The 26,278-nt window shown below is 36.5% G+C and overlaps 1 protein-coding gene across 7 annotated transcripts in view; it reads right to left on the bottom strand.

Moving 5' to 3' along the window:
- Positions 1 to 26,278, bottom strand: part of gria4a (glutamate receptor, ionotropic, AMPA 4a) — a 121,662-nt gene that overhangs the window by 21,262 nt on the left and 74,122 nt on the right. For all 7 annotated transcript variants that reach the window (XM_032545105.1, XM_032545104.1, XM_032545102.1 and 4 more), the window contains exons 11-15: positions 25,413 to 25,619; positions 21,047 to 21,262; positions 19,309 to 19,469; positions 5,544 to 5,742; positions 537 to 784 (exon numbers count right to left, since the gene is read on the bottom strand). In XM_032545105.1, the coding sequence (XP_032400996.1) occupies positions 537 to 784; positions 5,544 to 5,742; positions 19,309 to 19,469; positions 21,047 to 21,262; positions 25,413 to 25,619 (1,031 nt within the window). The remainder of the gene's footprint in view (positions 1 to 536; positions 785 to 5,543; positions 5,743 to 19,308; positions 19,470 to 21,046; positions 21,263 to 25,412; positions 25,620 to 26,278) is intronic.

The raw sequence follows: 26,278 nt of genomic DNA, 5'->3' as shown, positions 1-26,278 counted from the left end.
TACAAAGTTACCTGGTAGTTGGCCCTATGGAAAAAAAGGAAGACTGGTTGACAGTGCAACAGAGGTAAGAACCACAAATGAGATGTGTGGATGATAGCGACACTGGACAGAGAAATGAAGGGGACAAGCCCTAAATCAAAAGAGAGTAGAGCAGAAAAAGTGACAGAAACAATTTCACACGATACAAAAAAAAAGGAAAACAAGAAAGAGAAAAATTAAAGCAAATGAGAAAGCATGATGATATAATTTTTTACATTTGCAACATTTATTTGTCACTGCTGCCAAGTGAAAACTGATGCATAAAGTTAGAATTAATTTATAATCATTGTAGTTTAATTTCTTTTAAAAAAATAATGATTGCTCATTACTCCAGTTCTTTAGATTTGTAAGTTAAAAAAAAAAAAAACTTGCCACCTGACAGCAGTGACAGTCCAATCTGTGTGGGATAAAAGGCACAGCAGGGTAGGTGGAATTTTGCAGCAATAGTACAGTATCAGTGTTGCTACTGTTTCCTATTGTTACACTATTCCACCCACCTTAACAGTGAGCCTTTCGGTGTGGCAATGCCGTATCCTTTGGAGTCCAGATTTCCTCCCACTTTCATAGTGTCACAAGGCTTCCGCTGCTCCGTGTATTCGTTCATGGTGGACTCCAAGAGGAAGGCGTACTTCCCCTTGGACTTGCGCACTCTTGCCACACCCTCTGCTGTGGTTCTGGTGAACACGGATGGCTCAGCGGACTTCATGTAAGACCACATCTTCTCATAAACGGCTATCTTGGACCTCTGGGGTGGAGCGGGTGAGAGGAGAAACCAGGGGTTATTTGCACATTAGAAGGCATCATTTCACAAAGGTAAAGATGCAGAATTTGATGCAGATTACAGCTTTTGTGGGCATTAAACATTTGAAAAATGTTTATGTTGGGTGCTTTTTAAACACTTGCTATGAAGACAAAGAAAAAAAAACATGTTAATATGAAATTAAAAAAATATTTTTCCTGCCTAGAAATTTGTTTACCATTTCAGTTGAGGTACTGATACATCACTAGAATCCAAATGTCATGACCTTATAAGAAATTTATTGTAACTGAAAAACATTAAATATTTTTGATTTAAAAATTCAATAATTCACAATTAATTAATTAATTAATATTTTAAAAATCAGTTTCCACCATTAAGCAAAAGAAAGAGCAAAGTAATTGCACTTTAAAGTTTGCGTAAGCCATGCATGGAAGAAAGCAAACATGTTAGAAGAACATACTTTGATTAGACAAGGCCAACACTGAATTGTTGACCTACATGCAAAATGCTGTGTGAGGTGGAAATCTAACATTGCATAAAACCCACATTGAAACATGGTGGTGGTGGTATCATGGTGTGGGGATACCTTTGTTCAATGGGGACAGAGAGTCAGAGCTAATGGGAAGATGAAAAAAGCCAAAAACAGAACAAATATGGAATAAAACTTGTTGCAACCTGTAGAAGACTTGAAATCAATTCTGAACAGATAGCCGTGATCTAAACGGTTTGGTTTAGATCAAAGCATACTTATGTGTTGGTATGACCCAGTCATAGTTCATATCTATCCCACCGACAGGACAATGTTCAAAAACTGATGTTCATAAAAGAGATCTTACAAAAAGATCTAAAGCATAAAACACAAGGGATAAACATTTAGTTACTAGGCTTAATTTGCCTTCATAATGTTTACATACAATCATAATAAAAACACTGATGTGTGTGTTTCTGCCTATTTTCAAGGTACTGTAACAAACAGAAGGCTTTAACTGGAATAATTCAGAATTATTTTTTTAATCAAGGGGGGAAAACTCTTGATTCAACAGCAAACCAAACAACCACGAGATTTTCAAACCAAAAACAGTCACTAATTCATTAAATAATATTTTTACTCTGTGGTCGGCTTGCTAAGACTTATTTGTCCTTAAAAGCACAAATAAGTCAAATTGCAGAAAGTCAAATTGCAGCTACTCCCAACTGAGCTGAAAGTAGAAAGTTATAATACTGTTGTCACATTGCTCTCTGTATCACAGCAAGTCACCAACTGTCTCCTTTTTGATTTTGTTGTTTTTATTTTCACTAACAGGATGAAGAGTTGGTGTTAGCTTCAACACAACAGAACCAGCACTGTAGCTGACAGCACTGCACACAAACAGGGAGCTTTTACTTGTCAAATATAATATTCACATATTTTTTTGTAAAACTTTGCCGACTGTACAACACAAGGCTCTGCTGTGGTACATCGCTGCATCCTGCGTAAAAGCGATCTCATGCCATGTAAGGCCTAAAAGAGCCATTTATTACAACCAAGTTGGTTCTAGGATTGATAACACCTTCACATCTGACTGTACATTTAACAGTAAAATATATAAATATTGTTCCTTATCAGATGTAAAAAAAAGAAAAACAGTTAATGTCTACCATACTATGTAGAATAATATTTAGTTTTTGAATTTATTTAGATATTTATGTTTAAACGATTATTATTTCCACTGAATTTGTGTCTATTTCTGAATGCCCCTCCACATAGGTTACAAAATTTGCTGCTTATCAAATTATGGATTTAATCATTGAAATGTAACTGCTGTATTTGAGACGTAACAGAAATATTTAAAATGAAAGCTGCTGTTGAATTTAATAGATGCTTTTTAATAAATTGACCAAATGACATGACATGTAACAACACAGATATATTTTAGTGCTGTTTATGTTATAAATATGTTTTTAAAGCTTGCGATTTATTGCTACAGCTTTAAATGCTGTACACCCAAACTTTTAGAGCTGATTGGAATACAATTTGAATTTTGAATAAAATTACACTGCTGATTGAAGGCTGTCTTATCCATCTACCATTTTGATGCTTTGGCATATAATGACTTTTATAATCTCATTCTGAATGTAACACGATATCTCTCTCAAAAAGTCAAGCATCAGTCTCACTTCAAATGACTTGAACAGTTGCATGCTAATCAGGCAGCTACAAATTCTGAGGAGTATTTCAGTAGGCGTCTGTCCGGAGTGATAAAGCCGTTGGCCTCCGTCCGCATATAAGGCGGTTTTTTTCACCAGTCTATATGTGTTTGAGATAATTTATTTGTTTCTGTCCAAGTGTGTGAATTGTGTTTACTCATGAGTGAAAATAACAAGCATCCTCCACAAGCATTCGATTTCTTCTCCCTCGCTTTCTCCTGGTATTTAAATGTTACTCTTGTTGCTTTGCAAGTAACAAGCCAGGGCCCGAGGAAGTGAAACCAGCACCAGGGGATGGTATGTGTGTGTCAGGGTGCTGATGGTGCGTGACGGACACCTATCCTATAATAATGCCATTCACATTCAAGAGGACCAATATTCCCCTCCTCTCTCTCTTATATCCTGACTTTCTCCCCAACCTTTGCCTTTATTTTTCACCCCGGCCAGGGGAAGCTATCATAAATTCTCGTCATCCTCTGCAACCCCTTCATTCATCTGTCTGTGTAATGTCCGGGACACAGAGGAGACAGTAATGTTGAAGCTTCTGTGCACGTACAAAACACTGTCTAGCCCTGGAGGGATAGATGTGTGACAAAATACTGTGGCTTTTCTAAATTCTTTAACAATGAGTGTGGCTGTGAAGGAGGAAATGGATGCTCCAAGTCACCTTCAGGCCTCCCATGCACACATTTTCTAAATACACACGGGAACAGATGCATTTTACACGCCACTCAAACATCCATGCGCATGTCAACTGTATTCATACAATTTAGCTAAATGTGCATACATGCAGGGGTGCACTTGTGTGTGTGTGTGTAGGCGTGCGCACGCACACACACACACCCACCCCGATATAATTAATGGTGGTGGCGAATCCCCCTCAGCTGTGGGAGATTAAATTGCTTTTTCACCCTCCACAGATTTCGGCATGCTCGTTATGTTGATGATGCGAGAGCCGCTCAGAGAAGTAAAAACTATCTGCCACTAGCTCCTCGACCAACCTCTTCCCTGCCCCCCTCTTCAACCACCGCCACACACACACACACACGCACGCATACACACAACACTCAAACAAAAATACCAATGCACATATTCTTCAGAAGCATAGAAGCACATAAGCACAAAAGCACATACACAAGTGATGGAGGATATTGGGGTCAAAGTGTATAATGCCATCATAGATTTTTGCTATTGTCAGCAGGAAAAAAAAACAAACAAAAAAAAAACTTCATAACTGTATTCACTTTGGTATTATCAAATGTTGGTGGGACACCTATCAATAATACATTTGTTAAAATGGGACAAAAGGCATCATGATTTTTCTCCGGGGTAATTTACTTTTCGTCTAATTTTGTTTCCCATAAAAGCTCCCTGCAGAGCATTTAGCTCTATATGTTTCTCTTTTCTTCGTTTACATAGTTTAATTTCCTGTATAATTTACTCTGATGATAATTAGCAAGTTAATAACTCTGTGTGACTTGGTGGGAGAGTGATTAAATGTAAGGACTCTGATAAACATTGCTCAGCTGTGTTTAACAATTGAGAGGGTTCCTCAAGAATCCTTCATAAACCTTGGTAAACATTAAACATGGGAATGAATTCTTGAAACCAACAAGCAAACAACAAAAGCATGTAAGTGACACTTCATCACTAATGCTCCAAAAAAATAAATTATATCACATAATCCTTCCTATGTTCAACCCAAAGAGTTACCATAAAAGCTTCAAAGATATGGAATACCAATGTCCCATGTTTTCCCAGCCCATTTAAGAAACAGCAGTTTAACTTATAGTGGACCTCTTAAAAGTAAAAAAAAAACAAAAAAAAAAACAAACAAACATTTTGAAAACCTTTGTCTTAAGTTCTTGAAATATTTTGGCTAATACCCTTGTCTTTGTATCATTATTGCAAACACTGTATAGGGATGGAAATATATTATAGTGTCTAACATGTTATGCTCTTTGGTGTTCAAGAGAGACAAGTATTTGACAGATCTAAGTACAAAAAAAACACCCATTGAAGTGATAATTTAATTTAGAAAGAGAAAAAAGCTGTCAAGCCAGTTGACAGAATCTGAAAATAAGTCCTACCCTCTGTAACATCTTGAATTAAATGTGATGAGCTACAGTTTATGAGGTTAAGACCAGAGTATGCACTGATCTAGAGAATCTCCAAAACAAATAGGACAGAAAATCCTTGAAGCCTGTCAGTATGGCAGGGCTTTTAGATACACTTCTAATGCTTTGGACCTCCAGCCAACCAGAGTGATAGCCATTATTTATAAAATGAGAAAAGCCATAAGAAAGTCAAATCTTTGTAGAATGGCTGGCCAACAAAAACTCATTCGTTTTATGATTTTTATCTTTATTGATAAAATTAAAGACACATAAATCAGTCAGATTACTTTTGATTCAAGATTTATCTTAAAAAGGTTAAGAAATGAACTGCCTTTTGTGTTTAATCTGGATTTATTTGTCTGGCACTCAAATCAATTAAGAAAGTAAATACATTGAACAAAATCTCTTGACAAAGTTAAGTCTGCAGAGAGAGTCCATACCCTGAAGAACTCCTTGGTGGAGCCTGAATCCAGTGTCCCGTAGGCTATCTCTGTCTGTTTAGCCAAGTCCTCTGCACTTTCTATAGGTGAGACCATCCGCTCCACAGTGAGGAAAGCAGCCAGGTTGGCTGTGTAAGAGGAGATGATGATCAGAGTGAAGAACCACCACACACCTCCGACAATACGTCCAGACAGTGACCTACAAAGAGTGGTGTGGGGGTGGGAGTGATGAGAGTGAGGGAGAAAAGGGAAGAAGGGGAAAAGCATTTCCAGAGAAAGAGAGTGAAGAGATTAGGTAGATAAAAGAGGTGATTTGATAGAATAGATGAGAAAGTAGATGAGGGAGATGGAGATGGTAAAGGTAAAAGGTGATTTAGAGTGATAAAAAAGATTAAAATAAGATTAGAGACAGAATGGAGAAAAAAAAAATTACATTTAATTCTTCTGTCAAGACAATGTGCTGTTTTACACAAGCATTTTTAATACTAAAGTGTGTATGACTGTAAACCTGCTGGAGCTGCCAAAGTAATTGTCTTTCAGGCCTAAAAAGCATTTCAGCAGTAACAATAACAGTTGACAAAACAGATTGCAATCTGGGCACTGCGCCGTCTCACTCCGCACCTCATTCTCTCAGTCTCTTTCTCTATGTTTAGTCTCTTCATCCACCAATTGCAAGCTAAAGTAAGTGGCAATTCATTTAATTTTCTTTTGGTTGCATGAACTTGTTTTATACAAAGAAGTGGCGAAGAGAGCAAACAAAACCAAGTCTATTAGAAGAAACAAGGATGAGGAGTCTGAGACATTTAGACTTTTTTATGGTGGACCTGGTAAAATACCTTGCTAGTCTAATAGAAAGAAAACAAGAACATTCGTCAGCAAAGGCTTTGTTATACACACTTTCCTAATGCACATTTCCCAATAAATATCTTCACATATTCCGTGTACCATCACTATTCGCAATCAAACTCAACCACAAGGTTGCTGCTTTTAAATCATAGTACCTAAAGCCCACTTTTAAAGATTACAAGAACATCTGACTATATGGAAGGAGGTTTTATGAAAAGACTGAAAAATCTAAAACTTCGCAGAAGTTCATAATATTTAGGAAATGTTGAATATGCATCTGCAAACTTGGGTGTAATAAGATAAATAGAATATCCATTTCAAGGATATCACTCACTAAAAACATCAAATAGGCTAAGAGATGTCCAAAAGTAGCATATTGTGCTAAAATCTAAATACATTTGAGAACAAATGTAAAACAGAGCAACCAAAATACAAAAGCCAGTCTAAAATATATCTCCCCCATGGACAATGGACAATAACAAATGCTGCTACATTGATCGAGTCTGGAGTTGATTAAGGTATTGGTGAATATTTCAATGCCCAAGAAGGGGGTGATGGCTGGAGGCTATAGCATTTTTTAGATGGAAGAAAGGAAATATTTGTCATGTGGTTGACATGGTGTTTGAAGGAGAACACCACGTATTCTCCCTGTACCAGATAATCCTGGAGGATGTTGTCTAAGCTATCAGTTTGTCTCCTTAAGCTTGATTTCACTTGGGCTCAGTCTGTTTATGCTTAATGAACAAATTTCTCAGGTTGTTTTTTTCTGATATTAAAATGTGTTTGATCTTTTGAAAACATTTCAATCCAGGCTTCATTCATGTTCAGATCACGCCCCCCACCATACCTTGATATCTTGCAATGCCCCTGTTGCTTAGTAAAGAATCCAAGAGAGAGTGGAGAACATAGCTGGGTGAAATTTATATTAAAGGTTTAACACTGAATCAGTAAGTGCACAAATCTTAAAAAGCCACCAGCTGTATAGATAATAATGAGGTGAGAGAGGTGCCAGTTTGATCTAATGCATACTGCAAAATGAGTTGTACATTTAATTCAAACACAGCTTCACAGTAACTGGGCTTGATGAATTCACAAAGTGCTGCCTGTAGGACAAAGCAGTATTGCTAGAGTTAAATGTAATAAGAGTCTCAATAATAGCAAGTAATTCTTCATCGTTTGACTCAGTAAAGACGGCTGTTTGAATAAGTGGTGTCTTGTGTGTGGTGTGCTTATGAATCCAATATATGCATTTTTTTATATGGCCATCAGGTAGGTGTGGGAGTCTTTAAAGAGGCAATTACTCATGGGAGAACCTGCTTTAAATGCACGAACAAGATGCAGTTATTTTGATCAGTAAGAGGGGGGAGAGAAGTTCCCCCTTCTGTTAGATTGAAACTCTTTATTTGAAAAGGGGACTCCTTTGAAAGTACAGATAACGATTATACACACAAATTTGATTAAATCCCCTTCCTCAGATTTAGGTATATCACATGCTCTTATATGCAGCTAAATATTAAACTGACGGACAGCTAGTAATTTAGAAACATCCTCAACCTGACTGAATTCACTAGTGTGTGGTGTATTTGGTTTAAATGAGTTTGTGCTGAAGTGAGAAAAGGACAGGAATTTGGGAGGTGTATTAACCTCTGTGTACACAGAAAATTATCTCTTTTTCAAGCTGCTTTGCAGTTTGTTACTGTTCAAAGGCCAGAAAACCTCAAATTAACACTTCCTGCTGTCAAACAGACACACAAATTTGAATTGATAGGACTTAGCTCTGAGGTATTGATTTATATGAATAAATGAACCAGTCTAAGATTTTGATGGCTCCCTGAAGAATATATTTTAGGGTTAGTTTTTTTATTTCACTTTCAGAAGACTTTGGAATAGACTGACATAGACAGATGTTCACTAAAACACCAATAGATACAAGGAAAATTACAGATGTTGAAATTAATTGAAAAGTTCAGCGACCTTCCCAAAGCGCAGATGTCCTCAGCAGATGGGAAAACATAGTTTTTGTTGCTAATGGGCTCAATGTTGGTACAAAAACAACAGTTTCCATTTGATAAAATGAACAACCTTGTCAGATATTAGGGGGAGGAGGAAGACAGAAGGAACATCTTTTTACTATTGCAAGAAAACAAGTGGAAATAGCATAAAAACACACAACACAAAAATAACGTGGCACCCCTTATTGTACTAGGACTTGATGTTCCATTAAAATCACTCAATTTCCTCATGTTTAGACGCATATGTTTTTTTCAGTATTCAATCATACCTGGTAAGATAGGAAACAGCAGCTGTAATCTAAGAGAAAGGCTGTGGCAAATTCATCAATTAGACAAATTCTAATTGGTTGATGACCTAATGCCCTCTCTAAATGATTATCAATCAGCTATCTGATTGTTTGGGCTGCCCTATAATTGAAAGATTAACACTATAATTTAAAGATAACCACTTTTGCACATACTTCAAAAATCCTGTACATATTTGGCTTTTCTCCAGGTACTTCCAATTCCTTTTATATTTGATTATCTATTAACAAATAATAATAATAGAAAGGAAGTATAATTCATCCTATGGCCATAGAGTAAAGTTTGAGAATATTTGGTTTCTATTTTCAATACCGCCTGCTATCCTCCGTAAGCCAGTATGGAGAGCAGTTTTGGAACGGATGCCTTTGTTCTGTGTGCTGCATCCATGAGTTGCTTTGGAGTTGGTATGCAACAGGCGAATCATCCTATAGCAGGTCATGTATCATCTATGATAGCCAACAGATTGCCTCCCCAATTCTCTGTGTGAAAGATTAATGGCATTCTGTGTACTTCTTTTTCCCAGGCTTTCTTTCTCACACACTCTGCTTTAGGCAATACTTTTATTCTTATCACATGCATCCAGATTTTTATCACCTGACTAAAGCGTGTGTATTGTTTCATTTTTGCTTATTTTGCTGGGTAATAACTGGAAATCATTTTAGGCTTGATTTTTTAAAATAGGAGAACTGCAGGTGATTTACCACTCATTACACAGTCTGATGAACCCACCAGCAATATACATGGAGTTACTTGCTATTTTATTGTTGGTAGTCTGGGCAGATTCAACAAAAGGTGCTTTTAAGTCACCCACACTTTCAGTCGTTCAGTTAAGAGAGAAAAAGCATATGTTATAAATTAGTCCCAGAGTGAACAAATCCATGAACTCTGATCTTTTCATTTCCTAAGAGCTTTTGCTTTCTTCTACTATTTGGTCTTAAAAATACCCTTCTACATTATAAAATAAATTTCTCAGAAACTTGGAATAACAAGGATCTTCTAACAATCTACCCTCTAATTTATGTAAAGCAACCTAGAGAACAAAAACACAAAATCACGAGGATTCAGTATTTAATATTCTTTAATTGTATTGTTTTAGTATGTCTAAAATCTATAATGTGAAGATGTTTCTGACATGTATTTAAAATACTTTTAATGTGAAAAGCACTCCTTAGAAGACAGCATTTTAATTCAAATGTCCTTGTTTCATATATGTGAGGCCATAGAGAAAGAGTTCTGACTGGCCAATAATATGACGCAGCTTCCAGGTTGGCCAGGCATCTATTCCTGACTGGCTAGCTTCCCAGGATGGAACAAGGTTGGTTTTCACATCAGGATTTTTTTTTTTGAGTTTGAATCCAATCCCTCAGAAGTGACAAAGAAAACAAAGCTTTGCATCTATTCAGGAAGCAAACCTGACCGAACTCGAGACCTGGACAATCAATTTTTAAAGTCATGTTTATGATTATTGTTTAACATTGGAAACACTGCTGTATTTGTTTATTTTTTAGTAGCCTTCTATGACACGTCATTGGTTTTACTTTATGCTTTTTAAGTACAATCAGAATTGCTTAGTACCTTCAAAAGCAATTTTACTAGAAGCATAATAGTTTTGAGAACAATCACCAAAATGAAAGAAACTTCTAAAATTTTGAAAATCAATACTGATGTAGTTTTTACTTTAAATATTAATCAAAACAAATAAATTTATGACACTTCTGGCATCACAGACAAATGCTGAAAAGTCTCAAGTGTAAAATACTCTGACTGGTAAAGTCAAAGCTGGATAATTTTATACTGAACAAAGATTTCCTAAAACAAAATTTAAAATGGAATTAGAAGAGAATAAAATAAAATATTCAAAATATAAACCTGGACTGAGTTATTTCACACTAATAACATAGTCTTTGAAACATTTTGTGAAACCTGTGTTTATGTACATAAAAAAAAAACAGTTTTTAATCCCAAAAATATTGTCTACAATATTATTTTGTTTTCATAGACCTAAGATTGCAAATCTCTCCTCTTGTTATATACCTTTACCTTAGGTTCTTTGGCAATATTGTTTAGCTTTAGATATTTTTTGCCATGTTTATTTTTTTTGTAGCTGTAAAGACTGAATATCTTGTATTCTTTTTTTATGCAATTGCTAAAATTTCCATTTACAGGTTTAATTCATTCATCATTAGACTTATTTGGTGTGGAATGACCACTGTATTTGTGCAATGGACAGAAAAATAATGTTAGTGATCAATAGTCATCACACATGTATTAAGTTTCACTACTATCCCTAATGTTACTGGAAAAGCATGAACATGTGAATGATGACTCAGAAAGGCAGAAGGAAAACCCTCACTCTTCTCAGCTACTTCCATTTTCTGTTTTCCCTTACAACAACCACTGATGCGAAATAAGGCGAACTGATGAAATTGATTGAAACAGGCTAAAGCACTTTCCAACAAATCGAGCTTGATTGAGGAGAAGGAAGCAAACAGACTTAGCTGAAAAAGATGATTAACAGATTAAAGATTAGTAGCTGGAGGGCAAATATGAAAATAACAGCAGTGATCAGTCACCAGGAAGGGCTCCTGAGGTTAATACAGGAGGTAAATCATAAATGAAATGAGTCAATATGAGCTGCTGGTTTTCAATCAGTGACCTTGAGAACTAATATTTATTACTTAGTCAATTCTCCAGTTAGTTACTTGTGCCATTAGCAGGAGCCCCTGCTCCCATTAAGTATTTAACACACATATTTCCTCCATCCTGTCACATGATGCTTAAAAATACTAACCCACATAAAACACACATACTTCACAAGTACATAATTGCCCCTAAGCAAGTAGCTGACATACCCCAGAATACACACAGAAGCCCTCAAAGGCAGAAGGCTGTAATTTCAGATGTTTATAGACATGGCCAACCCTCCTGAGAATAATATTAGGTTGTGATCAGTTTTCCACTTCTCATTCTCCAACAATGGGTCTCTCAGAGCCAGTAGATTTTCTTCAATTTTATAAACTTCAGAAACAATACTTTTTCTCTGCTTATTTGTCATTTTACTGTCCACCTTGGTGTCTGACCAGGGTGACCGTCATCATCATTTCAAAGCACATGGAACAAGAGTTGACAGGCTGGTGGTCTTATCAAGGTCACTGTGGTAATGTGAGGTCAATATGGGTGAATGTTCTCATTTCCGATGACAGCCATCACATCACGGAGAGGTACAAGAACAGAAAAGTGCGTGAAAAACTATTTGCTGTGTTTGCAGAGCTGATAAAATGTTGTCACTTTTCTGCATGCAGGCATGGCACTGCAATCTTTAAGCATGGTAAATGTGTGAAGAATTTTAAAGAGCAAACATTTGAGTTGAATAAAATAAAGACAAAAACAAGAACAGAAGCATAGATCAAAAATAAAAAAAATAAGTGTAGAGGTGAGGTGCATGAGGGTGTGTTTTATGCTGTGTCTTGAAGACTGCAGAGATGACTGCAGCACAGAGGGAGGGACCCACACTGAATACCAATGGACCTGTGATAGTAACTTAACACACATACAAACAGTGGCATACTGGCACATACACTAATATGAAACAAGCACAATTAAATAATATCTCATCAGTTTAGACTTATAAAGGTCATGAACACCACCCAATACACCTCAGTAATTTGTGACCGAAAGAGCAAAGAAAGCTAAAAAGAAAAGTAGAGCTCATTTGTTTGAGGTCTTCTGAAAAGCCTGAATTGTTATCTTTGTTGTTCTCCTGTAAATGTCACATTTAGCATTCACATGATCACACAAACAAAAGTGTAAAATAAAGTGAGAATGTGGAGCACAATCCCTGACCGCACAGTGGTGTCCATCAAATACCCAATGATAAACAACAATTTAATGACACAATTTGCTGTGCGCTAAGCAAAAGAATAGTACAAAGCCTTAAGATGGTGAAGTAAGAATTAAGTATGTCCATCCCATAGTATTTTAGATAAAGGAAAACTAAAATAAGAGATTAAGGAAAATAGGTGTAGGTGGTTGTGAATATTGCAACTCATGATGATACAATGAACAGGAGTAAATTCCTTTACCAGTTCTTATATTTGAGGGGAGATAAGGAATCTATAAAACTCCTATTTCCTTAGCAGCATTCAATAGTTTGAAAGCTGAGTAGAAAGCCGCAGACTCCTGCAGCCAGGTCAAAGAGAATCTCATTAAACTGCATTCTCAATATTCACCCTATGTGCTTGTCAATGGGCCATTCTCATTCGTTTCATTGCCAGGGATCTCTCAGAGAAATCTAGAGGGAGAAATTAGTTTGAATTTCTTTCCCACTCAATTCAACTCCTTCCGAGGCTTGACAGCACAGTTTCTTTACCTCCTAAAAGATTCAGGGTTTTAGTAAAGAGATCGTTTGATGGTAAAACTCCATTATCACAGTTTTGTGTTGAAGCCTGCAATACTATTGCATAGCATTATGATATCTGAAGATTGTTATCCAGTATGATAGAGTGTGTTTAAGTTATCCAAGTAAAAACACAATTTTATTTGATATTTTTATTCTATTTAGACACTGTGAGCAAATGTAGCAATTGTATGCTTATGATATCTTTAAAGCATCCCTGAATTTTAGAGCTAAATAGAACCTACTATCTAACTTGTGATAAAGTTTGTGTGACTGAAGCCTATGTAAGGTTTGACATTGTGATTTTACCTGCTTGCAAAGGTGAACAAGGGACTGGGGGATTAGAGGAAATGAACTGAGGAGATAGAAAAATGATATGACATTATGATATGCATGACATGGCTCTTTTTCAAAGGCTATAATCTCAAGAGCATTGTGCCTCCGAGGCTCATCCATCACATGAATTTACGCCTAAAGTCTGCCAGTTTTACTTCCTTTCTGCAGCAATATATCAAATGAGCCAGGCTTTTTAATATTTTCTGAAATAAAAATGTTTGATTCATTGGTAGCACACAAAAATACTTTGAGTAGATTTAGCTTTAAGCAGATTTTTTTTAAAGTTTAATGAGAATGAAAATTAAATAAAAAACAATGCCCTTTAAGTGTGCTAGTAAAACATAACATATCCCTATTATATGCTCCTAAAAGTGAAAGATAAGATTAGGTTGGCTTTTACTGGGTTTCACTAATGAACAGTACAACAACACAACCCCGCCTCAGATTAAGTGATGATTGCTATTCTGGGTCCTTAAATTGCCTTAAATTAAAATAATAGGTATGTATGTCACATACCTATTCTGAATAAGGTAAGAATATTTGAATCAAGGATGCGAAATGTCAGAAAATTGTTTGCCCAGTTAATTGGAAAGAAATGCAAGATATCAGTTTCACTTCCTGTTTTATAAGAAAATTAGAGTTTCTCATAAAATTTGAATATTCATTACAATACATTTCAAAAACCACCGCTGCTTAGGTCCAAGAAAACAATGTCATAACTAGTCATTTTCTTAGCTTCTAAGTTGCAAAACTTATCAAAAACAGATTTGCTCAGTGTTGTCCTGGAAGTTTTTTTTCTCAGTAGGAATCAAACTTGAGATTTTGAGCATGAACTAGAGAATCCCTGATCTAAAAGCTAACCTCCCTGTCAAAATCATTCATACACTCATAAAAAACCACTGCTTGTAAGCCTAAAAGACCAACAAATTATCTTTTTACCGTGTAGTTTTATGCCTCTTCATGAAACGCATGCCCTCATCTGCTTTGGCGGGCTCAGAAAGGGGCAATAAACATACAAACATACTGTGTGGCTTAGTGAAGCAGCAGCAACTCACACCAAAACAAAGACACAAAGTCAAAGCTGAAAGTGAAAGCTATCAAAAACCTCTAATCTTTGCAATCTGCATAAAACCAGTCAATTTTCCCTTTGATTATATCTCTTTCCTTGGAGTCTTTTTCCACCACTGTTATCAGGGGAAAGTGAAGAATCTTGTGCTGTTGTTGAATGCACGTGTGTGTATGGGTGGACTATCAAAGGCACAAGAGAGAAAGTGACTGTGAACTCTAGTAAGATCAAAACACAGCTAGCTTCTCATAGAACATACAGAATCAATGAAAGAGGAGCTAATTCCACTTCTGCTTGCTCAAAAATGCTTCAGCAGCTCGCAAAGGACAAGTGTTCTGTCGCTGACTGTGTCACAGTGACTTTAAAGCTGTGTCTTGAGTACTGGTGCCTTTTTGTTTCCAACTTTTGATAGCACATTAATTCATATAATTTGTAACATGGTCGTACACCTACAAACCAGGCATGGAGACCAATAATCAGAGACATAATCTACAGGTGGAGGAACTGTGTAGATCCTCATCTTCAAAAAGGACATTGTCCCAAAAAGATGACTTAGAAATTTGCACCTTAAATATGATCTTTATTTAACAATGACAAGAAGAAATCTTGCTTGCAATTTGCTTCAAGCCATAAAGGTGGGGTTGATAGGGAAAATGAAAAGAGTATGTCTGCCTACCTACACTGGCAGTAAGGAGACGTCTTTCAGTTTAAAATTATCTCATGTTTTTTCAAAGCTTTGAACATTTCATACAGCACAATACTCCTCCAGAAAGGGAAGAAAATATGACATAACTGTAAACCTATCAAGACATGACTGTCCACCTAAATTGATATGCTTTGCAAGGAGATCATTAATCAGAGTCTAAGGTAACTCTAGAGGAGGGTAGAAATCAATAGCTCGGGTGGGAGAATCTGTTAACATGACAAGAAGTGATGCATACTAAAAATCCAGTTTTCAAATGTTAGCAAAAAGAGGGACATTGCTAAAAAAGCCACAAGGAGTTCTGTTTAGGAGACATAGCAATGCAGAAAAGCTAAAACGAGAACACAAGTGAATTTCTGGAAGCCATGAAAAACACTAACTGTGGCAAAAAAGCTACATCACCCTCAACAAATGATTCCCACATGCAGCGGTGGCAGGATGAGACTGTGGGGAAACCTTTCTTCAGCAGGGACTGGAAAGCTTGTCAGAGGTGACAGGAAAATACCCAAAATTTAACGTGGTAAAGCTCACAAAAGTCTTGTGGCCGAGTCATGCGGTTCACTTTTCTGCAAAATAATGATTCTAACCATTTAGCTATTGCTGCAATGTTAAAACTTAACTCAAAACATATACGTTGTGTTAGAAAAGCTCAGTTCAAGTCACAATATAATATATAATATGTACATGTAAATACTGAAGTATTTAGTTGTAACATGAAAACATGTGATAACTTGTACTTTTGCAAGATTCTGTCACACCTAAAACTGCATTCAACCACTATGAGTAACTTTGCAGCCACCAGTGGTGTATGTAGTTCTACTATTCCAGACAATACAAGTGCATTTTGGGACTCGTAAGTCTTCCGATCGATAAACAATTTGAATAGTTCTATGTTTGTAGGAAGACAGTTTCCCATCCAAATAAAAAAGCGCTGCAGGCTTCCACCAGTACATGCTTCCACTATCCTGGGAGCAGAGCCACGTTGCTAAATGCAGCTTTGATATCAGTTGAACCAATATGGTTTATCTCCTGGGGCTTGTTATATATTAAACATCCACACTGACTCCACAAGATAAATCATATGAGCTGTCACTCTAAAAGAGACATCTTAGACTTTAATTTGCATTGAAACATCCTGCCTCATTTAAAAAGTCAAGTAGATAAAAAAAAAGGAAAGGAGCAGAGAAGGACAAACATGTAAGTGACAGACTTCTCATTGTCAGAATGTAATCTGGCATTTAAGACCGCAGTAATCCCAGGCTATGCAAGAGTAGGGCTGTACTGGAACTGACAGAGCTTGGTGATTTATATGACGAACGCTGGCTTCATGTTAAGTATCACATTATCGCAATGACAGCTGTAGCTTATGAACAGGGCCTTTAAGTCACAGCGAAGTGCACATATCCCTACTGAAAAGTTGTGAAACTGAGCAGTGGGCGTTTTCTTCTGTGTGGTTTTGTTAAATGTGCCCGTGTATGCAACTTATGTGTTTGTGTGCTTGTGAGTATGTGTGCCTGCAGCAGATGTGAGTGTGTTCCATTTAGTGTGCTGAGGTTAGAATTGGCCTGTCAGTCTCAGTGAAGTGGGGAGAGGAGAGAGACGACAGGTGTCAGGACTGTGAAGGAGATGGATGAGAGAGCAAAAGAGGAGGAAGAAGAAAGCAAAGTTTGTCCAGCTGCTGGAAATTGTTTGTACTTTACTCAATAAAGAAATGCTGATGAAGATCCAGTGGGAATTACTGAGTAAAGTTTGGTATAATCTAGCTTTGAAAAAAAGAAAAGGGAATCTTTAACAACATTTTTGAACATTCTGTGCATTTCTCGGACACACTACTGAAAAGAAAAAAAAAGACTAATGATTGTTAACACTGAAAACAGAGTTCTTGTTAAGTTGTACTTTTATGCGACCCATATGTAGGCAGCGGATAGGCCGGCAGCATTGGGTCCAAATAGTTTATTTTAGATAAAAACAATGATGTAGGCTACATGTAAAATACAGATAAAAACAGTGAACAAAGTTTACAACAGTTTTAATACAAGCAAAACATACACAGAGACATTAACTGTGATAAGAGGATATGTAACAGAGAAAAAAAAACAAGAATCTGATAAGGAGCTAAAGGACTCCAAATGAGTATAAACCAGCCAGGAATTAAATTATGTCAAATATTGTCTTGGTTCCACTTTTGCTGCCATAAATAGCTTTGAAGCATCAAGGTTTGGACTCCACTAAACCCTTAAAGATATAATGTGGCATCCGAGACCAAAATGTTAGTATCATATCCTTTTAGCCCTGGAAGTTGTAAAGTGGGGCCTTTAAATATCAGACTAGTTTCTACAAGACACCACACAGATGCTTAGGTAGACTTAGTTTTGAGGAATTTAGAGGTGAACTTAAAACTTGAATCCTTAGTTCTTAAATAGTATGCAAATGTTTCTTAAAGACCTTTCAGTAAAAGGCCTTTTCAGTTCTAAACATGAGTTGAAAGTTTCAGGCGTATGAGTTGTAGTCAGAACAAACACTCTAATAAGACTGTTGAGGTCACAAACAATGCCTTTAAGGTAACATGAGTTGTTTGGATTGTTGTCACCTGACGATCCAAACATACCACGTAACCAGGGTTCACTTTTACAATAACACATCCAAACACACATTCAGCAAAGTGGTATTTTAGCAGGAGTGCCTAACACCAAAGAACAAACTCACTGTGTGAAGTTTTGGCAGTTAATGTGCATCAAGGGACGGGAGACTCTTTTGAAGATGGCAGTGAGCATAATTTTGACTGGAAAGATAGCTGGTAAGGACTGGAAGAATCCAAAACACAGAACTACATGGAGAATGAGGCTTCATGTTTTATCTTCTACAGTGCAGCCTTGACTTGTCTCCTCAAGTAATTTCAGAGCTATTCACACCTTGACACATGACCAAAACAACGCACTTATTATCTTTGTTGGTGACATTTTTGAATCATCAAGTCACAATAAACCCAACATTAATTAAAAGGAAGGTATCATCAGCAACCCATGTGACCTTCACAGCCCGAGTAGTAACATTAATGGCCCGAATACAGTACATGTTCTGACTACTTTTAAGGAGATCCATCTGAATTGCATAAGTTCATTCAGACACATTCAGAAATCTATGTGCTACTCAGTTATGACATTGGTGATGAGGAAATTAACCTTGTCATCATAAAGTACTTTCAATAACATTTTATATTTGTATAACCAATAGCTTTTTGTAGAGAAATAGTGGTCAATTTGCCATACACATTATTAATTTGCTGTAATTTAGATTACAGGATAGAGAGGGATACAAAAATGGTTACATTATGAAAGTAAATGCATTTTGTTTTATTATGGTGTGAGGTGTTCCCTGCTGCTACCTCTCTCCTTGGATCTGCTCCCTGAAGGTCTTCAAGAAGCATGGTATAAATATTTCACTAAACTGCATTCTCAGGTTATCAATTATAAAATGCTATCTTCGTATAAATATTCTAAAAATACAGCTGGACTCTGCTTCCTCCTTGGCATATTAAAAATTCATACACACCTAGCATTCTGCGAAATCTTCATCCACACAGGACCCGTAAGAACACAGCTGCTGAAATGTATGCAGGGTGTTCTCGCTTTTAGGGGGTTTTGTTTGCATGTGGGAGCATGTTTTTATGTGTTTGCTTGTGTCTAGAAAATCTTTGGTGTCTGTAAGACACATTTTGTTGGTGAATCAGATAAGCTCAGTGGAAGTTAAGAAGGTGGAGAGAACGGTGAATCACAATGAACAGTCAAACACATCTAGTGCTTGGATGGGTCTATTTTATTGCTAGTTTTTAGTCCCAGTCTTTACTTAGCCCCCAAAAATACATTGAAAATGTTACTTTTTTAGCCCATAGGTTACATCCTGTTCAAATATAGCGTAAACAATGTTGTTGAAAGTCTGTCTTGTTTCATGCATGTGAACTTTAAACTGAAGATTAATGTGTCTTTTCTATTTTGAGAAGGAATGTTAACATAAACTGGACAATTGAGGGGCCCCACTCAAGCACAAATCAGATTGACACATGTACACACATTCACATTAACAATCTCAAGCACACCAACCTTGGTGAGATGTCACAGCCTTGTTGCATGAAGGCTCCCAAAGAAAACCACAGAGAGTTAAAGATGCCAAACTCATTTGGAGGCTGGTCAGTGGGGCCCTGCTCTGTGGCACCCTCCTCTGGTTCCTCTGCGTGCCACTCATACGGACTAAAACGGCTTACCTGGAACAGTGAAGGCAGAAAAATGTCAGCTAGTTTCTAGGATCAAAAATATCCACATGTTTTCGCTCCAACTAGATGATTTACTTTTTGAATCAAAGTTGAATTATGCAAACCAGCTAATTTCATCTTGCTCTGTGTGGAGTTAAAAACGAGGTATGATTACCATGTGGTATCAAGGTGTAACTGAAGAGAAGTTTCTGTTGAGCAACATATGCTCAATACTATAGCCAACCTTGGAGAATGCAATTTTGGCTAGTATAAAAAATTCCTTGAACAAGCAGACACCCAGGTGGCAACATAATACATATGCTAGGTTAATCATCTATTTATGAATGGAATATGTGTTAATATTTCACATTTTTGTTTGTGCATCTTGCATTTTGTTCATTCACAGACACACATGATAGTTTTCGTACCAAGATTTCTATTTAGGATGTAAATTTAATATCAATATACAAACCTATTCAATAAATTAAAGTATTATTGAGAAATTAATCTGTTTTAGCTAACCAGTTGTACTCGTGGCAGTTCTAAAACATATCCACTGTTACAGAACCATAGATCTGTCCTAGTGTCAAATCACTAGGACAAATTCTGTGTTTCATTAAGTAAAACATAGAATAATTACACCAAGAATGGTGTCTGCCTTCATTTCTGTTATTTATGATGAATGAAAACACAACTTTTAAAATTAGAATATTACATCATATAAAAATCTAACGGGATGTAGACTTAATGGAAAGTATGTTTGATACCTGCTGAAAGGTTGTTATTTTCAAAAGGTGCTTTTAATCTCAGATATGAGCCTCATCAGAATCCATATTCTCATTTGTTGAATAAGACGGTACCTGAAAAGCACTCATATCCCTCTTAGTATGACAGCGTGCTGGGACTGAGTTGGACACCTTTTTCCTTCAGAACTACTTTAAACCTTCAGATTTAAGGATAGATTCAACAAGGTGTCAGAAACATTCCTCTGAGATCTTGATTCATGTTGACTTGATACAGACAGGCTTGCTAGACAGATTTGTCAGCTACACATCAACAACTCTTGTTTCAACCCAGATACCATAAGATCGTAACTTCTGAGGTCACTGGGTTCAGTGAAAGCATTGTCATATTCAAGATTTTAGCTTGAGAGGGTTTTAACTTTGTGATAATGTACATTTACTGAAAGGAAGAAGCCATCAGAAGATTGGTACAGCAACAATACAGTTGCGAGAAAACCCCAATATTCCACCTCCACCAACCTGAACTTTTTAAGCAAGATAAAGTCTTATGTTGCTTACACCAAATTCTGACCTTACCAACTTATTGCCCTCTTTTGGTGAACCTGTGCTTTTTAGTGTAACTGAGTTATACGGATAAAACTGCAAAATAACTAACCTAAGCTGTAAAACTGGAAAGACGGTAAAACGCTTTATTCTGTCCAGGAATCAAACTAAATTATAAACTATTTTTCATGTACGGCTGTCTTTTTCATCTATGGCCCAAAACCTTAAATAGAAATCACATGTCTGTACACATTGCCAGACATGTGTACAGACAATTCAGCTCAGTTTCTATGAATTACTTACCAAAAACAAGACAACGCTGACTCCAATATAAGCAAACACTATGCACATCCATATCTCATAGGCCAGTGGGTCCAGGAAGGAGAAGACACCTGGTTTAGACTTCTGAGGCTTTTTGATCATGATGGAAATTCCAAGAGACATGAAGGGTTTAGAGAAATCAATCACTTCTTCTCGCACCAATGTTATGGTCAGTGGGGCCACAGCAATTTCTGCTTTCTGCAAAGAAGAAGGGAAAGGCCAGGGTCTTCATATCAGTCACATTATTGCACAATTAACTTCTCAGAGCTTACATATAATACAGATAGATGGAAGGGAATGTGCAGTGAACACAGAGTAAAGGAAGGGCAGACATGGACTGGTATTGCAGATGAGGGAATAGAGAAGGAGAAAAGACAGAGGAAGAAGAGGGCAACCCAGAATGACACAGGAGTAATTTATACAGTATGTTGGCCGGAGAGGGACAGATCCAGAATATAAATGAGTCTCAAGGTCTAACTGGCATCTGCATGCAAAATGCTTGATCTTGCAGAACACAGGTCTTCTAAGTATCTAAAGTCAAAGTGGAAAAAGGTGATAATTAATGATATGAAAAGCTATTCTGGCCCAAATAACCAATAAAAGATCTGCTTCGATCATCTGAAACCCCAGTGAATATTGCATTTTCAGGAGGAAAAATATTGTTTTTATGACTACAGTAAGAAGCTTGGAAATGCTGCAATTTCCCAAACTGTTTTCACACCAAAAAATAAAATGAACAATGAAAAATAATGACTTTAAACTTTATATTGTCCATTTATTCTGTGCCTGAATCCTGCTCTTAACCTGCAGTAATCACACATTGCTGAAGTTCACTTTATACTTCACTGAATAAACATGGGTCATTTCCTCACAGAATAAAGCAAATATCTAAAATGGTCTTTAACAGTGAGGTTGACAGACTACTGGTTTAATGTGCATTATAAACCACAAACTGCTGAAAGAGTTAAACTATTCTCCACGTTAGACAAAGCAATTCTTAAAAACATTCAACAAAACTGACAAGCATATTAAGTCTTTATTTTTTTTATTGGTTACATGTCAAAAGTGTAAAGTTTTAAAATAATACCCTTAGGCCCTTTGACAGACTATCATGGTCTATTTTCAATGCTTGAATACTCCTCCAGAGGTTTGACCCTAAAGCAGCTTAAGTAACAATAGAAAATAAATTGACTGATAATGCTGTTATTCTGGGAAATGATTCAAATTTAGTCCAACACTTTTTTTTGTAGTATTTCTAAAGCAGTGAATGCAAAACTAAGCTCTACTCCACTCTCTATTACATGATAAAGGAATAATTAAAGCTGCATTTCTTACTACTTCCACTGAGGACTAAAGGCCACAGGATGAAAGGACAATTATGTATTAAATCTAGAAAGTTTTGTTACATTAGACTTTTTTAAATCCCTTCAGTTTATCTGGATTTTTCACAATGTTACCGTTTGCAATAGCCTTAGGGTGCATAAAATTGTTCCACCAAACGATCAGGGAACTTTTTTTCTCAATAAAACTGTTCAAGATAGACTCTGTTTAGTTAAATTCACAGTTATTTGTGGGTTTTAAATCTGTGCAAACAGGAAATTGGACAACTTTCTAATTCTAAACTTTGACACAAAGGCATGTCCACTTTAAAAACAGCCACACTGACAAAATTGATTCTCTCTAAGCTGTTTGCACACATTTCAACATTTATTATTTTGTATGCCTTCAGGTAATGTTAACCCATTTTTTGTATGTTTAAAAATAAATTTTAAAAATATGTTTTATATACTCTAATTTAATAAAATGATTTATTACTTAAATAATTTTGAATAATATTAAAATTATTTTTAATAAATGCCAAGAATACAAACAGTATTAACTTGTCAAAAAATAGTGAAATTTGGATCACAAAAGAAAAAAAAAATCCTGAAAAGAAAATAAAGCTACCTGCTGCGTGTGTTTTTCAATACAGCCAGATTGCTATGAAAGTGCAAAGTGGAGTTGATTTGGGGGGGGACAATAGAAGCATTCACATCACCTCTTTATTTAGTTGTCAATTATCGAGGAGGGGCTCAATTTTGTCAGAACCCGAAGTTACACAAATAAATTGCCACATAAAAAAAAGACAGTAAAATATCTCCTCTGCTTCTTGATCACTTCTGCTCCGCCTGTGTTATGGGTTGAAGAGAGGACAACTGTAAACTCAAGCAAACTTATGACGTGACTCTACAGGCTTTCACGGTCATGTTTGCATCTGCATGTGTTTCGTCAAAATGTCTTAGTGAATTTTGTTGCACTAATTTACTAAGACAAGACAGACTGAGGAAAACAGCTGCAAACATTGAGCAGACTGCCATCTTTGTGAATTCCTAACTTTGAAAAGCCAAGGAGGGGAAACACGATTTTCTCACATTTCTGTCAGTCAAAAGACTCAACTCCACAAGGAGACATTAATTCACAAGAAAATGTGTGTATATTGCTAGTTTATAGCTACAGTATGTTTGAGAGTCTTTTTAAAGGACAGTGAGTGTTTTGGGTAATTCAAAACAGATAAATCAATGCAACAGTTTTGAGTCACCTTCCACTACAAGTTGTGGAGGGTAATTGATTCAGTTGCTGTTCTGGAGCTCCTTCTGTGCTAAACCCCCCTAAACAATAACTGACATTGTCTGCTGCATGACAGTAAAGTTGACATTCAGGCAGCTATGTGAAATCAAAGGCATAATTAATGAGCTTGGCAAATCTCCCATATATAAATAACCACTCCATGACACTGCATCTCTGTGGGAACCAAACATGGTTACTAAGGAGACAAAAGCCTTGAGACAAGTTTATGTGCAGCATCAGAGTTATTTGCATTTTTTCTGCTGGTATGTGATGGAACTCTGCAATCTATAGGACCTGTGCAAGATCACCATGATTGAGATCTCAGACTGGTGTTAATTTCTGAGCCATCTTCCTAAGGTCTGTACACCTAACTCAATTAATTCTCCGAAGATTAGAATCATACATAGGACTCATAAGAAAGGATTTCCAGTTATTAAATGTCATCCTTCTTAAAATTAAATACATTTACTGCATGGAAAAGAACTTGGCCTGGGTCCTTCAGAAACAGGCAATCAAAGCCTGTGGTGCTGATAAGGTGTTAAGGATGCACAGGTTGCTTTAATAGTTTCCTTCAGCTTTTCTGCATTGTAGGTTCTGGCTTCTCTCATCTTCCTCATAACAGTACATTCTCTGTGGGGTTTATTAGGCCCACTCATTAGCATTAACCTTTTGTGGCTTTCCCTCCTTGTGGAGGGTGACAGTGACAGTCTGCTGGACAACTGACAAGTCAGCAGTCTTCCCGTTATTGTATAGGCCATCATAAAATCTCCTTTTTGTCAATTAGGCAAAGTTTAAAGAGCAAGCAAATGCGGCCTAAATCCGATTTCTTACAATTGTCTGAATTGTCCCATTCTGATCTTTTGAATCCCCCCCCAAAAAAAAATCAAATTTGAGCCATTTCCATAACGTCACATTCCTAAAATAATGGCCCAAGTAATTTATTGCCAAAAATGATTTTGGCAAGAAAAAAAACTCACTTTTGGCAAAAAAAAAACAAAAAAAAACTTAAGCCAGTATTTTTAGAAAGTTATGATATGATATGTAATATACCATCTATCCAATTGTTTGTGACTGAAGTCTAAATGACCATGTTGCATTTCAGGCATCTTTTATGTTCCTGACACGAGATATGCATCATAATTTGCACAAGACGACAAACTAATGACTAAAAATTATAATTATGAGAGACGTCTGGATCACTGAAGTCCATCACATCACAATCCCACCACTCCTGGTTTACAGACTTATCAACAGATGATGCTTTGATGTCATGAAGTCTTCAAAGTCTGATTGTCAATGAATCTTTAAGTACTACGAATGACCACACACAAAAATTGGATTTCAACAATAGAATTAGAATTGAACATCAAAACCTGCTGCATAAACAAAGCCTTAGAAATACTTTTTATTGGTGTTATGGATGAATATGGAATTTCTGATTCTCTATCAGATGTAAACGAAATGCAAAATTCTGTGCATCAGGAGTGTATTATTTTATACACTCCTGATGCACTACTGATGTATTATTTATATACGTACAAATAATACATTCCAATTTTATGTCTATAGTAATTTAAAATTATTCAGTCATTGAATAAATTCACTTTTCACTGACGTTGCAATTTGCTGAGATGGACTTCTATGAAATTTGTGAAACTTAAATTTATTCAAACAGCACTGCAATACATTTTAATTGACTAAGAATGAATCCAGCTTATACTTGTCCTGTTTCCATCCTTACCCCATACACAAGCTCTCCCACCATGCCATTCCATATTTTAGTCTCTGGGTCTCTGGCTCCGTATTTTCCATCAGGAACAATAGAGATCTTGTACTTGATTCCAATGTGCTTGGCAATCTCTGAAGCCAGGTCTACACAATATCCTTCATACTGGTCGTTGCCTTCGTAAAGCTCCCAGTTCTTCTTCTGCATCACATACGGACCCTCCTAAAAAAAGATCAGCATAAGGGGAGAAAGACATCTGTTTGGAGGAGCGCATCAGCAGAGAGATAAATTGGTTGTAAAGTGTGCACATGAGAAAAACAGTTAAGAAAGATGAAGACATAGATGTTAATATTGTAAAAGAAGAATGAGGAAAAAGGTGAAGGGGAAAAGGGTGCATGTTTGCAAACACTTTGTTGGTAACAGCAGCTGCAATTAAATCCCAAAAGGGACAGACTTTTTTTCACTGAGATAAAAATCATAAGTGACATTTTAAAAGAAAATGACATAGGCCAATGCATTGTTTGTGCTTTTATGCCATTTTGCATAATTCCACTGAGATTCTCCATTGACTCAACACAGATCTGAAGCTGAGAAGACAGAAATGAACAAAAAAAGAGAGAAAAAAACTACAGAGAGATGTCTGGCCACATCCGCAGTAATAGGTTGGAGGATTTTTTATGCATGTGGTTGAAGATTAAAGGAAAAGAGAAACGCAGGCAAACATCACTGTTTATAAGTGTTTTATAAAGAGTAAAGACTCCGTCTGGTAAATGACAAGTGCATCTTTGAGAAGCAGTGAGTTATGGCACTAAGCTTGAGGCTGTTCACACTGTAATCCACATGAAAGCAAGCCTATTAAAATCTTATCAAGCCCATTTTAA

This window comes from Xiphophorus hellerii, chromosome 18, assembly GCF_003331165.1.
Source record: "Xiphophorus hellerii strain 12219 chromosome 18, Xiphophorus_hellerii-4.1, whole genome shotgun sequence".
NCBI lineage: Eukaryota > Metazoa > Chordata > Actinopteri > Cyprinodontiformes > Poeciliidae > Xiphophorus > Xiphophorus hellerii.
The sequence above is the reverse complement of the archived record's forward strand: the minus strand, read 5'-3'. Positions and strand labels throughout refer to the sequence as shown.